This window comes from Etheostoma spectabile, chromosome 7 (assembly GCF_008692095.1).
Source record: "Etheostoma spectabile isolate EspeVRDwgs_2016 chromosome 7, UIUC_Espe_1.0, whole genome shotgun sequence".
In the NCBI taxonomy this organism is placed as follows: domain Eukaryota; kingdom Metazoa; phylum Chordata; class Actinopteri; order Perciformes; family Percidae; genus Etheostoma; species Etheostoma spectabile.
This window is the reverse complement of record NC_045739.1, coordinates 14840743-14854281: the sequence shown is the minus strand read 5'-3', so window position 1 is coordinate 14854281 and position 13539 is coordinate 14840743. Positions and strand designations below refer to the sequence as shown.

At 39.6% G+C, this 13539-nt stretch overlaps 1 protein-coding gene across 6 annotated transcripts in view; it reads right to left on the bottom strand.

Annotated features, from left to right (window-relative positions):
- Positions 1-13539, bottom strand: part of espn (espin) — a 48355-nt gene that overhangs the window by 27945 nt on the left and 6871 nt on the right. For all 6 annotated transcript variants that reach the window (XM_032521724.1, XM_032521719.1, XM_032521723.1 and 3 more), the window contains exons 3-6: positions 5434-5620; positions 4943-5125; positions 2791-2922; positions 246-501 (exon numbers count right to left, since the gene is read on the bottom strand). In XM_032521724.1, the coding sequence (XP_032377615.1) occupies positions 246-501; positions 2791-2922; positions 4943-5125; positions 5434-5620 (758 nt within the window). The remainder of the gene's footprint in view (positions 1-245; positions 502-2790; positions 2923-4942; positions 5126-5433; positions 5621-13539) is intronic.

The window sequence follows — 13539 nt, the reverse complement described above, 5'->3', positions numbered from 1 at the left end:
TGAGGGTTCCCAATTGCTAAGATGCTACATTTGGCATGTACAAGTAACAGCAGTCGAGAATGTATGGCTAAACGACTAAAGATTGCAAGCCTGTGTCACCTACAGTAACATTCTGATTATTAGCTGGTAAGAAATAGATTTGACTGTTGAGCTAGTCATCATTTGTTACATTAAATATAGTCTAGTCACATTGCTGGTTCACCTTATAAAACAAAATTCTAATTTTTACTACATGCGTTGCAGACCTGTGTGTGCGACTGAGTTCAGCTGCCCGGGCAGGCCTCGTGCCACTGTTAAGCTGTTCCTTTTCTCGCCAGTGCTGGACTGGCTGGAGTTGGCTGAGTCATAGTTGGACAGGGAGCTCGATGGTGAACTGATGTCAAAGTGTGCAGCCTGGTTGGCAGGGGGCATGGTGGTGTTTGGGGACGAGAGGCCCGAGTCCGGCTGCTTGTATTCGAGGTCCATTGAGGGGTCCCGAGACAAAACACGGTGCTCCACACTCTGTCAGAGGATGAACTTCATTAATACAAGCGTCCTTATATATTGGTTTGTTGAACTGCCCAAGATGTGGATATGACTTCCACAGAAGTAAAACCAACAAAACCATTAATTTATTAATTCATTCTTAAGTAATTGGTAATTAATAAAACATGTCTGGTAAATTTAATTTAGATTTAAAACTATACAGCGTCATTACACAATTGATACATTCATCAGTTCTAAAATCTCACTTCCTCTCATTCCCTGATGCTTAACATGAGGAGAACAGCATGATGAGTTTAATTACTGCACACTAATGAAACTTCTCACAGCTGATCAAAAAAGCTCTGGGGCCCGCTGCTTTTCCCACAGCGCAGGATTCAGTTGCCTGCATGTCCCTGATGGAAAGAGTACAAGAGGGAGGAAATATGTTTCCCACACACCAAAGAGAGTTCAGTGTGGAGGAGTTATTATTCCTCTGGCCGCTTGGGGAGACCAGTGGGTTGAAGCTGTGGAGGCCACTGTTAATCAAGTGTTAATAGCTCTGCTAATTAGTAGAGAAAAACATGTTGGCGCAGAGACAGTCTTGTGTTTTCCAAGGTTGCATTTTGGCTCTGAGGGACTAACTATGGAAGAATTGGAATTATTAATTATCATTAGAATATAAAAAATCTGATGTTTGACTAATACAACACAGAATTTGGACCATAGTTTGGTTGTGGAAGATGTAATCACTACAGTAGACATAACTCATTATAATTTCATGCAGAGCTGGATTGAAGTGGAAGTTGGGTATTGGTGCTGTTGATAGAACAAACAAGGCAACAGTTCACATGCCATGCTTCACGAATGTTCTCTGCCTTGAACAAATGCTGTATGGTATTGTTTTGAGTTCCCATTACACCAATTAGGGTTCCAAAATGCAAAAGATAAATTGATAAGACATACACTACCGGTCAAAAGTATGGGGCCATTGGGCACCCAGATAGCTCAGTTGGTAGAGCGGGTGCCCATATATAGGGGTTTACTCCTTGACGCAGCCGGCCCGGGTTCGAATCCAGCCTGCGGCCCTTTGCTGCATGTCACTCCCCCTCTCTCTCCCCTTTCATATCTTCAACTGTCCTGTCAATTAAAGGCCTAAAATGCCCAAAAAATAATCTTAAAAAAAAAAAAGTATGGGGCCACTTACAAATTTCCATTCCACTCGATGTTAGACAGAATACCATCTGATCTGAGTGGGGGGCTGATCTTTAATGCAATATCTACATTGCCCATTATCAGCAACCATGCAATATCTACATTGCCCATTATCAGCAACCATTCATCCAATGTGCCAAAGGCCCATTCTGTTCACTAATCTGATATCATTTAAATAAAACTAACTGAGAAAACATTGGAGAACCCTTTTGCAATTATGTAAGCACATAATGTAATATGAAAACTGCTGCGCTGGTTAAAAAAAAACAATGCAACTGATCTCAACTGGTATTCTGTCTATAATGGAGTGCAATGGAAATTTCGAAGTGACCCCAAACTTTTGACCGGTAGTGTATGTCCCCAAGTTAGACAAGAACCTAACAGCAGTGTCTGAGACATTCAACAAAAAGTGAAGCACCAAAAACTGTGGTTCCTAATCTTGAAGTCTATTTATGACCATGTCACCCGGTTATGTCCCTTGTGTGGGCGTAAATTACAAACTATCTGCACACAGATAATTAGGAAACAGTCCAACCAAAGAATGACATTGTTTTTTGGATAGTTTCAATTGGATATTTGGCTTTACAAAGATGAAAATATCCAGATACCACAAAAACAGTGGAGAAAGAAACACAGAAATATATTTCTTTTTTTTCTTTTTTATATGCTTTATCTCTTTAATCATCTTTTTTTTTTTTTTTTGGAACCCCCTTAGATTTGTCCAGCGTGACATTTGGGGTCCCAGCCCCTAGGTTGGGAACTACTGACCTGGAGGGCTGCAGATGGTGTTAAAGAGCAAGTAGCACATCTTTCAGTCAAAATAAGGAAAATCCAATCAGTAGAGTTTGAGATATTGTTTATGATGTAAAAACAATTAAATGTTGTATTGTTGTTAATGTGAATATTATTAGATATAAAATAAAGTATTTTAAGGGGTATTTTAATAAACTACCTACACGTAATGTTTCTTTTTACTTAAGGTTTATTTCTTAGATGGGATGTAAAGTTTGTATAAAATAAAATACTTTGATCCTCACTGATAATATCCTGTTAGGCCTGGCCCCATCCAAAGGAAGGGTAGATTTGGTCAGGATGCACAGCTGTTTCTCTTACCATGTTCTCCACAGTGCGCAGATACTTGGCACACTGGGAGTGGCCGTTGTATTCAGCCAGGTCTGCTGCTGTGAATCCATCCTGGTCCCTGATGCCCAAGTCCACCCCATTGACCACAAGGATCTGACAGCACTGGAGAGTGACATGAGAGAAACGAAGAAGGTGGTAAAAGTCAGATATGAGTAAGAATGGAGAAAATATTGCTTAAATCAGTTAGAGTAAATCTAACTTGCACAAGAACTTGCCAGACGATTAGTTCTGCAGAAAAGTTAAAATCATTTAGTGAATAATTACACAACTCAGAAGTAGACCACAGTGTTGACATACATTCTAGTTTTTGCAAATGTACGCTACAATACAGAACTTTACCAAGTATACCAGAGAAAAATATTGTAAAACTATTTGTTATATTTACATTTTATTATAATAAAAATATCCATAACTACATTTGAATTAGTTATAAGATGGGGGTGGCAGTAGCTCAGTCCGTAGGGAGTTGGGTTGGGAACCGGAGGGTAACTGGTTCAAGTCCACCAAAAAAAAATTACGGACCACTTCACCGCCTGGGCACTGTCAGGTGCTCTTGAGCAAGGCACCGTACTCCCCCAACTGCTCAGGGCGCTGGTTCGGCTGGCAGCCCACTCACTTTGACATCTCTCCATTAGTGCATGTACAGATCCTGAGCATTTGTGTGTGTGTGTGTAGTTCAGGACTGTGTGTGATAACTAACAAAGTGTGTACACAGTGTAAATTGTAATTTTAATAAACAGATTAAAAAAAAAAAAAAAAAAGATCCTCACTAGGTGGATGCAGAATATGACCTGATTAGTAATTGACAATCTATTTCATAGACATATGTACACAGTGTTGCTCATTAATAATATGATCACTGATATAGATAACAGGAAATGAAATTTGCTTCATACATCTGAATACGTAGTGTAGGGTTGATATGGTTTGTTTCTAAATGATGGGGGAAACCGTCCACTTCATTGTTAATACAAAGCATTTCTGGTAATCAAAATAAACTTGGAATAGTTTAAAGCGTCTGTTTTGAAACCCCTGTCAAGTGCCAAGTGGAAGCCAGACTAAGCTGCTTGTTCTCAGAGAAAGCTTTGTGTTGCCATATTGACTCATGTCTGTTAGCTTCTTAATAATGTTCTCTCTGGGCCAAAACTTGGGCCAGCACCCTGTAATTCAGAGTTTGGGTCAGTTTCCTTTGAGTTCAATTTCAAACCCTTCTTATGCAGTGCTAATGACAATGTGCAAAAAATGCAATTCTCTCCATGTTTAATACATCCAGCTTGTGCTGAAAAAGCAGACTGACCAGACTTGACATAACAAAAGGTTAGTCAAAATATATGGTCGAGTGGTGGTAAAACCATGAGCTAGAGGCCATTCATTCAAAACAGATGGTTACATGTGAGACTCGGTATGGATATGTGAGCAGCAATAATCATAATGCTCCAACATGAATATTGGTTACATACCATTGTAATTTATAAGGCTATACAGGTGAAACTCAAAAAATTAGAGTATTGTGCAAAAGTTGATTTATTTTCAGTAATTTAACTTAAAAGGTGAAACTAATATACAGACTCATTACATGTGAAGCGAGATCTTTTAAGCCTTTATTTGTTATAGCTTTGATGATTACGGCTTACAGCTCATAAAAACCCCAAATTCAAAATCAAAAAAAAAAAAGAACAATGCAAAAGAGCTGAAGGCCGCTACTGAAGCATCCTGGTCTTCCATAACACCTCAGCAGTGCTACAGGCTGATAGCATCCATGCCACGCCGCAATCAGGCAGTAATTCATGCAAAAGGGGCCCAAACCAAGTACTGGGTGCATTTGCATGATTATACTTTTCAAAGGGCCAACATTTGTGTATTTAAAATTCTTTTTTCTATTGATTTCATGTAATGTTCAAATTTTCTGAGATTTTTGGGTTTTCATAAGCTGTAAGCCATAATCATTAAAATTATAACAAATAAAAATTTGGAATATATCCCTTTGCATATAATTAATCTATGTAATATTTAGTTTCACCTTTTATGTAAAATTACTGATATAAATGAACTATTGCACAATATTCTAATTGTTTGAGTTTTACCTGTATAGAGCACTATAGAAGTAAAAAACAAAACATACCTCCAGTTCACCGTTCTCTGCAGCGTCGTGAAGCGGGCTCCCTCCCCAGTTGTCAGTGACAATCTCTCCGCCGTGCAGCAGCAGCCAGCTTAGCACCTTTGCATGGCCACGACTGGCTGCAAAGTGCATGGCCGTGGCGCCGTCACTGTCCCGGTCTGTCAGGCCGATTTCTATGCAATTCATCTAAAGGAGGGAGAATAATGATACAAGTTCTTCTCATCTCATCAAGTCATCTTCTAAAACATTAGGAATTAATGAAAGCTGCTTTTGGGGAAAAAGGTAGAAAAACTTTGCCTTCATAGTTCATTAAAAACATGGTCAGGACACTTTTAAACATGATGCACGAAAGTTCTTCTGGTGTTAATACAGTGTCATTTTGAATATGAAACTGCATTAACTGTATTTAGAAAGGGATGTGGATCTAAGAATAAATCAATGTACTCTATTTGTGTACAATACTTGTTCTGTAGTGTTCTGACATCCCAACATACCAGCCAGACGATGACGGTGTTGTGGCCCATCTGGGCAGCAGCATGCAGAGGTGTCATCCCGTCATTGGCTCTGATGCTCGGATCCGCCCCACAATCCTTGACCAGGTACTGGACGACCTCCAAATGACCCTCCTGGCAGGCCAGGTAGAGCGGCGTGGCACCATTCTTAGTTTGGGAGTTGACAACGCTGTAGGAAAATTAAACCGTAACATTAAGACACATGGAGACAAAATATCTTTAATGAAAGTTGTATGATGCAGCCTCTTCATCCATTACTAAACTGGAATGAAAGAAGAGTTACTTACACCTATCCTCTGCATCTACTGACACACACGTACTTAAAATTCTGGATTTTAAATGCAACCCATTGGAATTTTGGTTGTGTGATTGAGCTTTATGATATCTGGGGTACAAACAGTCATGACTGGAAAAAGGCTTTACTAATTTAATGTCCACACACACAGTTGTCTCACATAGTATCTTTAGCTTTAAATACAGAAGCAAATTAAGTATGAATAAAATAAATGTTATTTGTGTATATATATATATATATATATATATATATATATATATATATATATATATTTGGATGCATGGATTATTTACAGCAATATTTTCAGGCCAAATAAACTAAAGAGAGCCTTGGTTTCAAATGACAATGCAACATTTAAATTGAATGCAAAACCATGCACCGAGCAACACCAATTTGCCTCTGTTGTTGTGCCTAGAAAGTCACATTTACTAACTTATGTCACTTAATTCTTGTAGTTTGTGCTTGCTGTGAAAATGAGCCATTTAATTTCTTATTCAAAAGATTCTGTTTTACCAGGCTTCAATTCTGGCAATTTTAACAACGAGACAGTAAAGCTCTGCATTGAGACCAAAACACATGTTATTGTAAAGTGGACCTATGGCCAAGGAAACATAATACCAAGTTAGCAAGACATAAGCGTGGTGGCAGCCCACCATTGGCTCTTAACCAGATTACTTGTTTTTAGCAGTACCTGGTCAATCTTTTGGTAGCAAACCGCTCCGAATGCAAACCAAATACGAATAAATGCTGTTAATGGAGATTTCTAAATGTAAAAATAAATTTCATGGAGCCTTCTTGTAGCTTTTACTTTTGTTTTTCCACCCAAAGTCTCAGTTTGTTGTTGGAGCAGCTGATGACAACACAGCCCAGACAAGACATCTACAGACACTGCTATCAATTCATTGTTTATACAATTTCAGGAGTCTGATCACAGAAACACATTCATCCAGAAGGTTAGATGTGTCAACGTAGTCTGAAGGACACAGGTAACTGACAGGAAAACATCCTGTCAACATATGGCTATTTTGAGAGCAGACAGCTGTGACGCTGAACCAAATCCCGCTCTCTGATTGTCAAAGGTCCTTAGCCCCGCCTCCAATGCAAAAGCCCATCCAATGCCTGTATCCCTCCTCGTCCCAGATCTTTTCAGCCACAGTGAGAGGTCAGAGAGTGAATGCTTTCCCACTAAATCCTATAAGGGTATGCTTTTTTTGGACCCTGACAAATGAGCAATGAGTCTCTTAAGAGGATTATTACTCCGCTGGCTTTGCCCGACTTGCTTTATGCTCAACGAAGGTGTACCAGTGGTTAAGACCGGCTGAGTAGGTAAAGAGGAGCGTAGAAGGTAAAGGAAATGAGAGGCAGGGCTTAAGTGGACGGATTGATCTTGTAGACACAAACATGACCCTGCCAAACTTTCGTTGTAAAGAATTTGGCTCAAGGCCAAAACTCTGGTGACGAAAGACCTTGCATTAAAATAACGTGTATGACAACATGTTCTGGTCCAAATCTTAACATGAAAGGTTGTATCTGCTCATAATTATTTAGGTCCTATTCTGAGTAAGAATGTGTCTGTGGAATTGTCAGAAATGGATATATTTGAGGCATAGCTTTGTCCCAGTACAAACGCTAGAATACACAATTGAAACCTGGGGGAAAACAAGCACACTTTAAATATTTCAAAAATAGGTAAGAAAGAAGTAAGTAGGGGAAGTAATCAACAATTCTGTCATCAGGAAGTGGACAGACCTGTTAATAATTTATAAGTGTAACCAAAGTGGACTGAGGTTCACCTGCTCACTTGGACCTGTATAAGAGAGAAGTATACATTTGTCATTAATCCTAACCACAGACTTTGTGAGAGTGACAAAGTTGAGTGTATTCAATGTAAGATCAATATTATTCTAACAAAAGCACACGCTGCCTGTCACTCTCCAAGGTGAAGAGGGTTGAACACTCTACAAAAGAAGTACTTTTGGAGAACAGGTGTGGATTTCAAAAAGCTCAGAAAGAGGTTAGCCTTGTGTGACGACGGAGCTAGCAAGTGGCACAAGGGTCGCTACCTCGTCAGTCACTTAGTCACTCAAAGGGGAAAAAAACACTTAAGTAGCAGACATTTGATATATTTGTAGTTCAGCTCCTATGAGTAATTTACCTTATTAATTGTCTGTACACTGCCCCCTCCCTTCCCCCCATGTACACGGCAACAAAGACCAAGGCTTTCTTTATTACTAGCAGAGTAATTGATGTCACACTAATGGTCTTCTTGCCTGATGGATGTTTGCTAGCTTCTCAGTGGTTTTCCTGTCTAAATAATGAATAATGTTGTGGGAGCATCTATGCTCTTTAAGCCAAGTTTATTGACATATTTCATAATGGAAATGTAGTGATTAAATAATATGCAGCTCCTATCAGTATATTTTAGAGATTACTGTTAACAGGAGACTTAACTGTTAACAGGAGAGCCCAAAAACTACACAAAGACAATGTTAAAACACAGACAACAACAAACATGTAGAGACACACAGGGACATTTAATGTGGTCCTATGTCAGAACAGTTCAGGGGATTAGGGTATGATTCCCACTGGTGCTACACATAATCAAAACTAAATGAAATAGCCTTGTGTTCAGCTCAATACCAATGCATATTGCCAGTTTGTCTAATGAGTTCTTAAACTTGTAGGGTGCCCAGATAGCTCAGTTGGTAGAGCGGGCACCCATATATAGAAGATGCCTGCTCTGTGACGCAGCAGGCCCGGCTTCAACTCTGACCTGCGGCCCTTTGCTGCATGTAAGTCCCGCTCTCTCTCACCTTTCATGTCTTCAGCTGTCCTGTCAAAAATAAAGGCCAAAAATAATCTTTAAAAAACTGTAGAAGAGCATGTAATTCTTAACTTTAACAATTGCACTTCTAAGGTTTTAACAAGTTTCGCAAGTTTAGTATGCAATCTGCAATTGTTTCTGGTGGAGCTACAGGAAAAGTAGTCTATGCAGACTCACTGTGGCATATAATGATGCGATGGGGCATCCAGATGGCATAGTGCCAGACAACTTTTTGTAAATGCTGGTGCTTTTACACGCAAGGCACTATTGAGGCAATTAATGTATTTATTTGTGTTGTTTAAATGAGTCAGAAAATAGGATCATAGAGGCTCTAACAAGTCCTAGGAAGAGCTGCTTTTGATTCTCATCTAAACTCAGAAAACACAAGCATTACAGCTTGCATTCAAATTCTTAAAATTACATGTTTACAAATTATATTTCTTTTCTACAAGTATTGCTATGGACCTACTTGTCAGTCTGAATTAAAGATATATTATAACTTGAAAACAATAGTCTTACGAAGTCTACAGTTGTAATACTGTGGGCCCTCTGTTTGAAAGCATCTCAAAATAGCACGTTACATTGTTTTTATCCAATCTGTACCAAGAAGTTATTAAGAAGATTACTGCTGAAGAAAATCCATTTGCTGAGGGAAAAACTCTACTCACCTATTAACCCCTTATTCTCCATGTCTAAATGTTAGTTTGACTGCCAACTAACAAGTCATTGCTTGACAACATTGAACCTCTTTGTGAGCTGCTACATGGACACATAATAACCATCTGGCTGACATTAGAGGCCCATTCTAAGTTTCTTCTAATTTTACCAACACAAATTACCTTCAGAAAAGAAGCAAGAGTGTAGCCGTATCCTTAGAAAATACTCTGTTTTACAGCCTTCTTAATCATTTAATTTTGTCATCTTTATAATCTTCATAATGTCTTCTTTTGGAACTTTATCTTTCTTTGAAGGTTAAGGAAATGAATGCTACTGAAGTAATTTTATGCTTGACTGTATCATCCATTTGAGTTATACAGTACTCTTGTTACAGCAACTGTTCTGTCAACAAGTCTATATATATATATATATATATATAGAATATAAAGAGTATCTTGTGAATCTACCCTTTTTAACTGCATGTTGAATGTATGGCTTGGCCAAAGATCTACACTATGAATACATAACCTGTCTGTATGTGTCTCTTACTTTCTTTCCCCACACACACACACACACACACACACACACACACACACACACACACACACACACACACACACACACACACACACACCACACACACACACACACACACACACACACACACACACACACACACACACACACACACACACACACGTTTGTGGTTCCTGTTTAAAGGAAGTGGGACACTGCTCATTTCCACAAGAAAACCTATAGTTTACCATGTACTGATGTTTTTTCACACGTCTACAGATTCATTCATTTACTCTTTTGTGTACCAATGGCTATCAGCATGGGCACAGCAGCACATGAGCTTGTTGGTTTTAGTTCCTTAGAGTGGACGGCGAAAAAGCTACCAATTCAGATGTAGCTTAGAAAATCCAAACAAAGCTGCATCTGTGCTGTGCCAATTGTAACACAAACAAGACTGTGATTACTTAATGAGTACAACGTGGTAAGACTTCTACCTTGAGGCTTGTCTATACTTTACAGAGGACTTCTGACCTGGACACTTGTCATTTAAAAGAATATGTTTGTCGTGTTTCACTTGTAATACTTTCATCCTATAATAATAACTATACAATAAAAAAAAAAAATGCGTGCAATGAACTCAGTGGCTCCTACAAGCACTGGCCTTTCATGTTCAGGACTATTGTTATTACCAAACCAATGAGTAGGTGTGACAGTTGTAGTTTTACTTGCGTTTCAGTGCTTATAGTGGTTGCTCTAAATGTTGTATCAAGGAATTTCAGGGGAACTCTTGTAGATCATTGCATTTTCTGTCATGAAAAATTCAGATTATATAAAGATAAAGATCACATGTAGTCACATGTTGGTACCAAGCCCTAATCCTCAAACTAGCGCACCAGCCTTCATTATTTTGGTCAAAGCTAATGTGGAAGTATGAGGTCTTGAAATAAATGGTGTATCTGAGGCTGAAATAGAAACAGAATTTAAAACCATTTGTTTAGTGTAATGTCTCCAAAAGACTTCTCATGTTGGTCTGGTTTACTGTTTACTACACATTAGTAGGTTCCCTCTGTGCAGCAACACTCTGATCATGCTGTACTGTCAATAGGCTGCCAGTTACTAGTGATGATGTAACAGAGGGGGGCACGTTGTCCTTGTGATTTTTCAAGCAGAACAAACCCTGAGCCATCTAATTACCTCTTAAAACTTGCTGATACAAATTAGCATGTAATAAACCTTGAAACAAGAATGCTATCTCTCTCCTGCAAAGTACAATTCTGAACAATACCTGAGGCGAGTGACTAGAAAGCAGCCCATCTATTCAAACCGATTTGTTTTCCTCATTATCTTATCGCTGGTTGGGTGCTACTGTGCGTTGCTGTGGAGATGGTGGTAAACAGCAACGGGGTGAGTGGTGGTGGAGAAGAGTGAATGGGGCCCAGCTATCAGGGAGCAACCATGTCCCTGAGGCTCATTAAATTTTCAGCAGCTATGCACCTGTCTGGGGTGCAACCACACAATATTGGAGGTGGAGAGCACAAGGTTAGTGGCTGGAGTCTGGACAAGCTGTTCATCCTGCTCACGTCATCAAAGTCAAAGCAGTTCAACAAACAATGCCGCTTAGCTTAAGGACCATGTCGTAAATTAATTACATTTCTATTTGTTTATGGCAGCAGTTAGTGATCATTGTTGATAGCTGAAGTGGACACCTGCAGAGAGAACATCCATTAGCTCAACAGTTATCTCTATATTTTCCTTTTTTATTCTTTTATAACCAGACAGGTGTTGCTATCAATAATGCTAAACTGAAAAACAAACCAAGCAAGGTACCAATATTCTTGCCAACTTAACGTTAGCCAGATGGACCTGTACATGTAATTCACTTTAATCTCACTAATATAAAAATGACTAATTCAGGTTTTAAAAACATAAATTGTTTACCACTTTCTGTAGGGAAAAACTATCTACAGCCACACTACTGAGAAGCCACTGAGCAAGTCACTGGACGCTACCTGTACACTTCCCCATATGTGTCAGTCAATAATGTTTTGGTATACACATGTTTATTACCTTTACGTGCATTGGTACAGCACAAAAAAGCAGAAGAAAAAAGCCAAATTTGACTTCATTTTACACAAAACTCAAATTAGGTCGGACAAAATTGTTGGCACCCTAAACTTAATATTTGGTTGCACACCCTTTGGAGAAAATAACCGGAACCAATCGCTTCCTATAACCATCAACAAGCTTCCTACACCTCTCAACTGGAATTTTGGACCACTCTTCTTTTGAAAACTGCTCCAGGTCTCTCAGATTTGAAGGGTGCCTTCTTGCAACAGCAATTTTGAGATCTCTCCATGGGTGTTCTATGGGATTTAGATCCGGACTCATTGATGGCCACTTCAGAATTCTCCTGCGCTTTGTCTCCAGCCATGTCTGGGTGCTTTTTGAGGTATGTTTCGGGTCATTGTCCCGCTGAAACACCCATGACCTCTGACACAAACCCAGCTTTCTGACACTAGGCCCTACATTATGGGCCAAAATCTTTTGATAGTCTCCAGATTTCATGATTCCTTGCACACAGTCAATGCTCCCAGTGCCAGAGGCAGCAAAACAACCCCAAAACATCCTTGAACCTCCACCATGTTTGACTGTAGGTACTGTGTTCTTTTCTTGGTAGGCCTCTTTCAGTTTTCTGTAAACAGTAGAATGACGTGCTTTGCCAAAAAGCTCTACCTTAGTCTCATCTGTCCACAATACGTTCTCCCAGAAGGATTGAGGCTTACTCAGGTACATTTTTGCAAACTGCAGTCTGGCTTTTTTATGCCTCTGTGTCAGAAGTGGGGTTCTCCTCGGTCTCCTGCCATAGCGCTTTTTCTCATTCAGATGACGACGTATGGGTCGAGCTGACACTGATGCACCCTGAGTCTGCAGGACAGCCTGAATTTGCGTGGAAGTGAATGAGGTTGTATCCACCATTCGAACATCCTGCTGCATACTTTCATCAATTTTTCTCTTCCGTCCCCGTCCAGGGAGATTTGCCACAGTTCCATGGGTTATAAACTTCTTGATTATATTGTGCACAGTGAACAAAGAACTTTAAGATCTCTGGAGATTGACTTAAATTGAGTGTTGATGTTTTCAACAATTTTGTTCTTAAGTCCTCAGACAATTCAGCTCTTCTTTCTTCTCTAGCTGGTGTGGCACACACACACACACACACCACACACACACACACACCACAACACACACACACACACACACACACACCACACCACACACACACACACACACACACACCACACACACACACACACACACAACACACACACACCACACACAACACACACACACACAAACACACACAACCACACACACACACACACACACACCACACACCACCACACACACACACACCACACACACACACACACACCCACACACACACACAACACACACAACCAACACACACACACACACACACAGGACACAGGCACACAACACCAAGGTGTGAAGCCAACTTTTATACACTCTAACTGGCTTCAGTTTTGATTTCTATATTGGCAGCACCCGTTACTTGCCACAGGTGAGTTTAAATGAACATCACATGCTTGTAATGAAATTATTTACCCACAGTTTTAATAAGGTGCCAATCATTTTATCCAGTCCATTTTGGGAGTTTTGTGTAAAATGATGTCACATTTGCCTTTTTTCTTCTCCTTTTTTGAGCTTTTCCAATGCACTTAAAGGCAATAAACATGTGTATACCAAAACATTTGTCATTGCAACATTTTTCTGG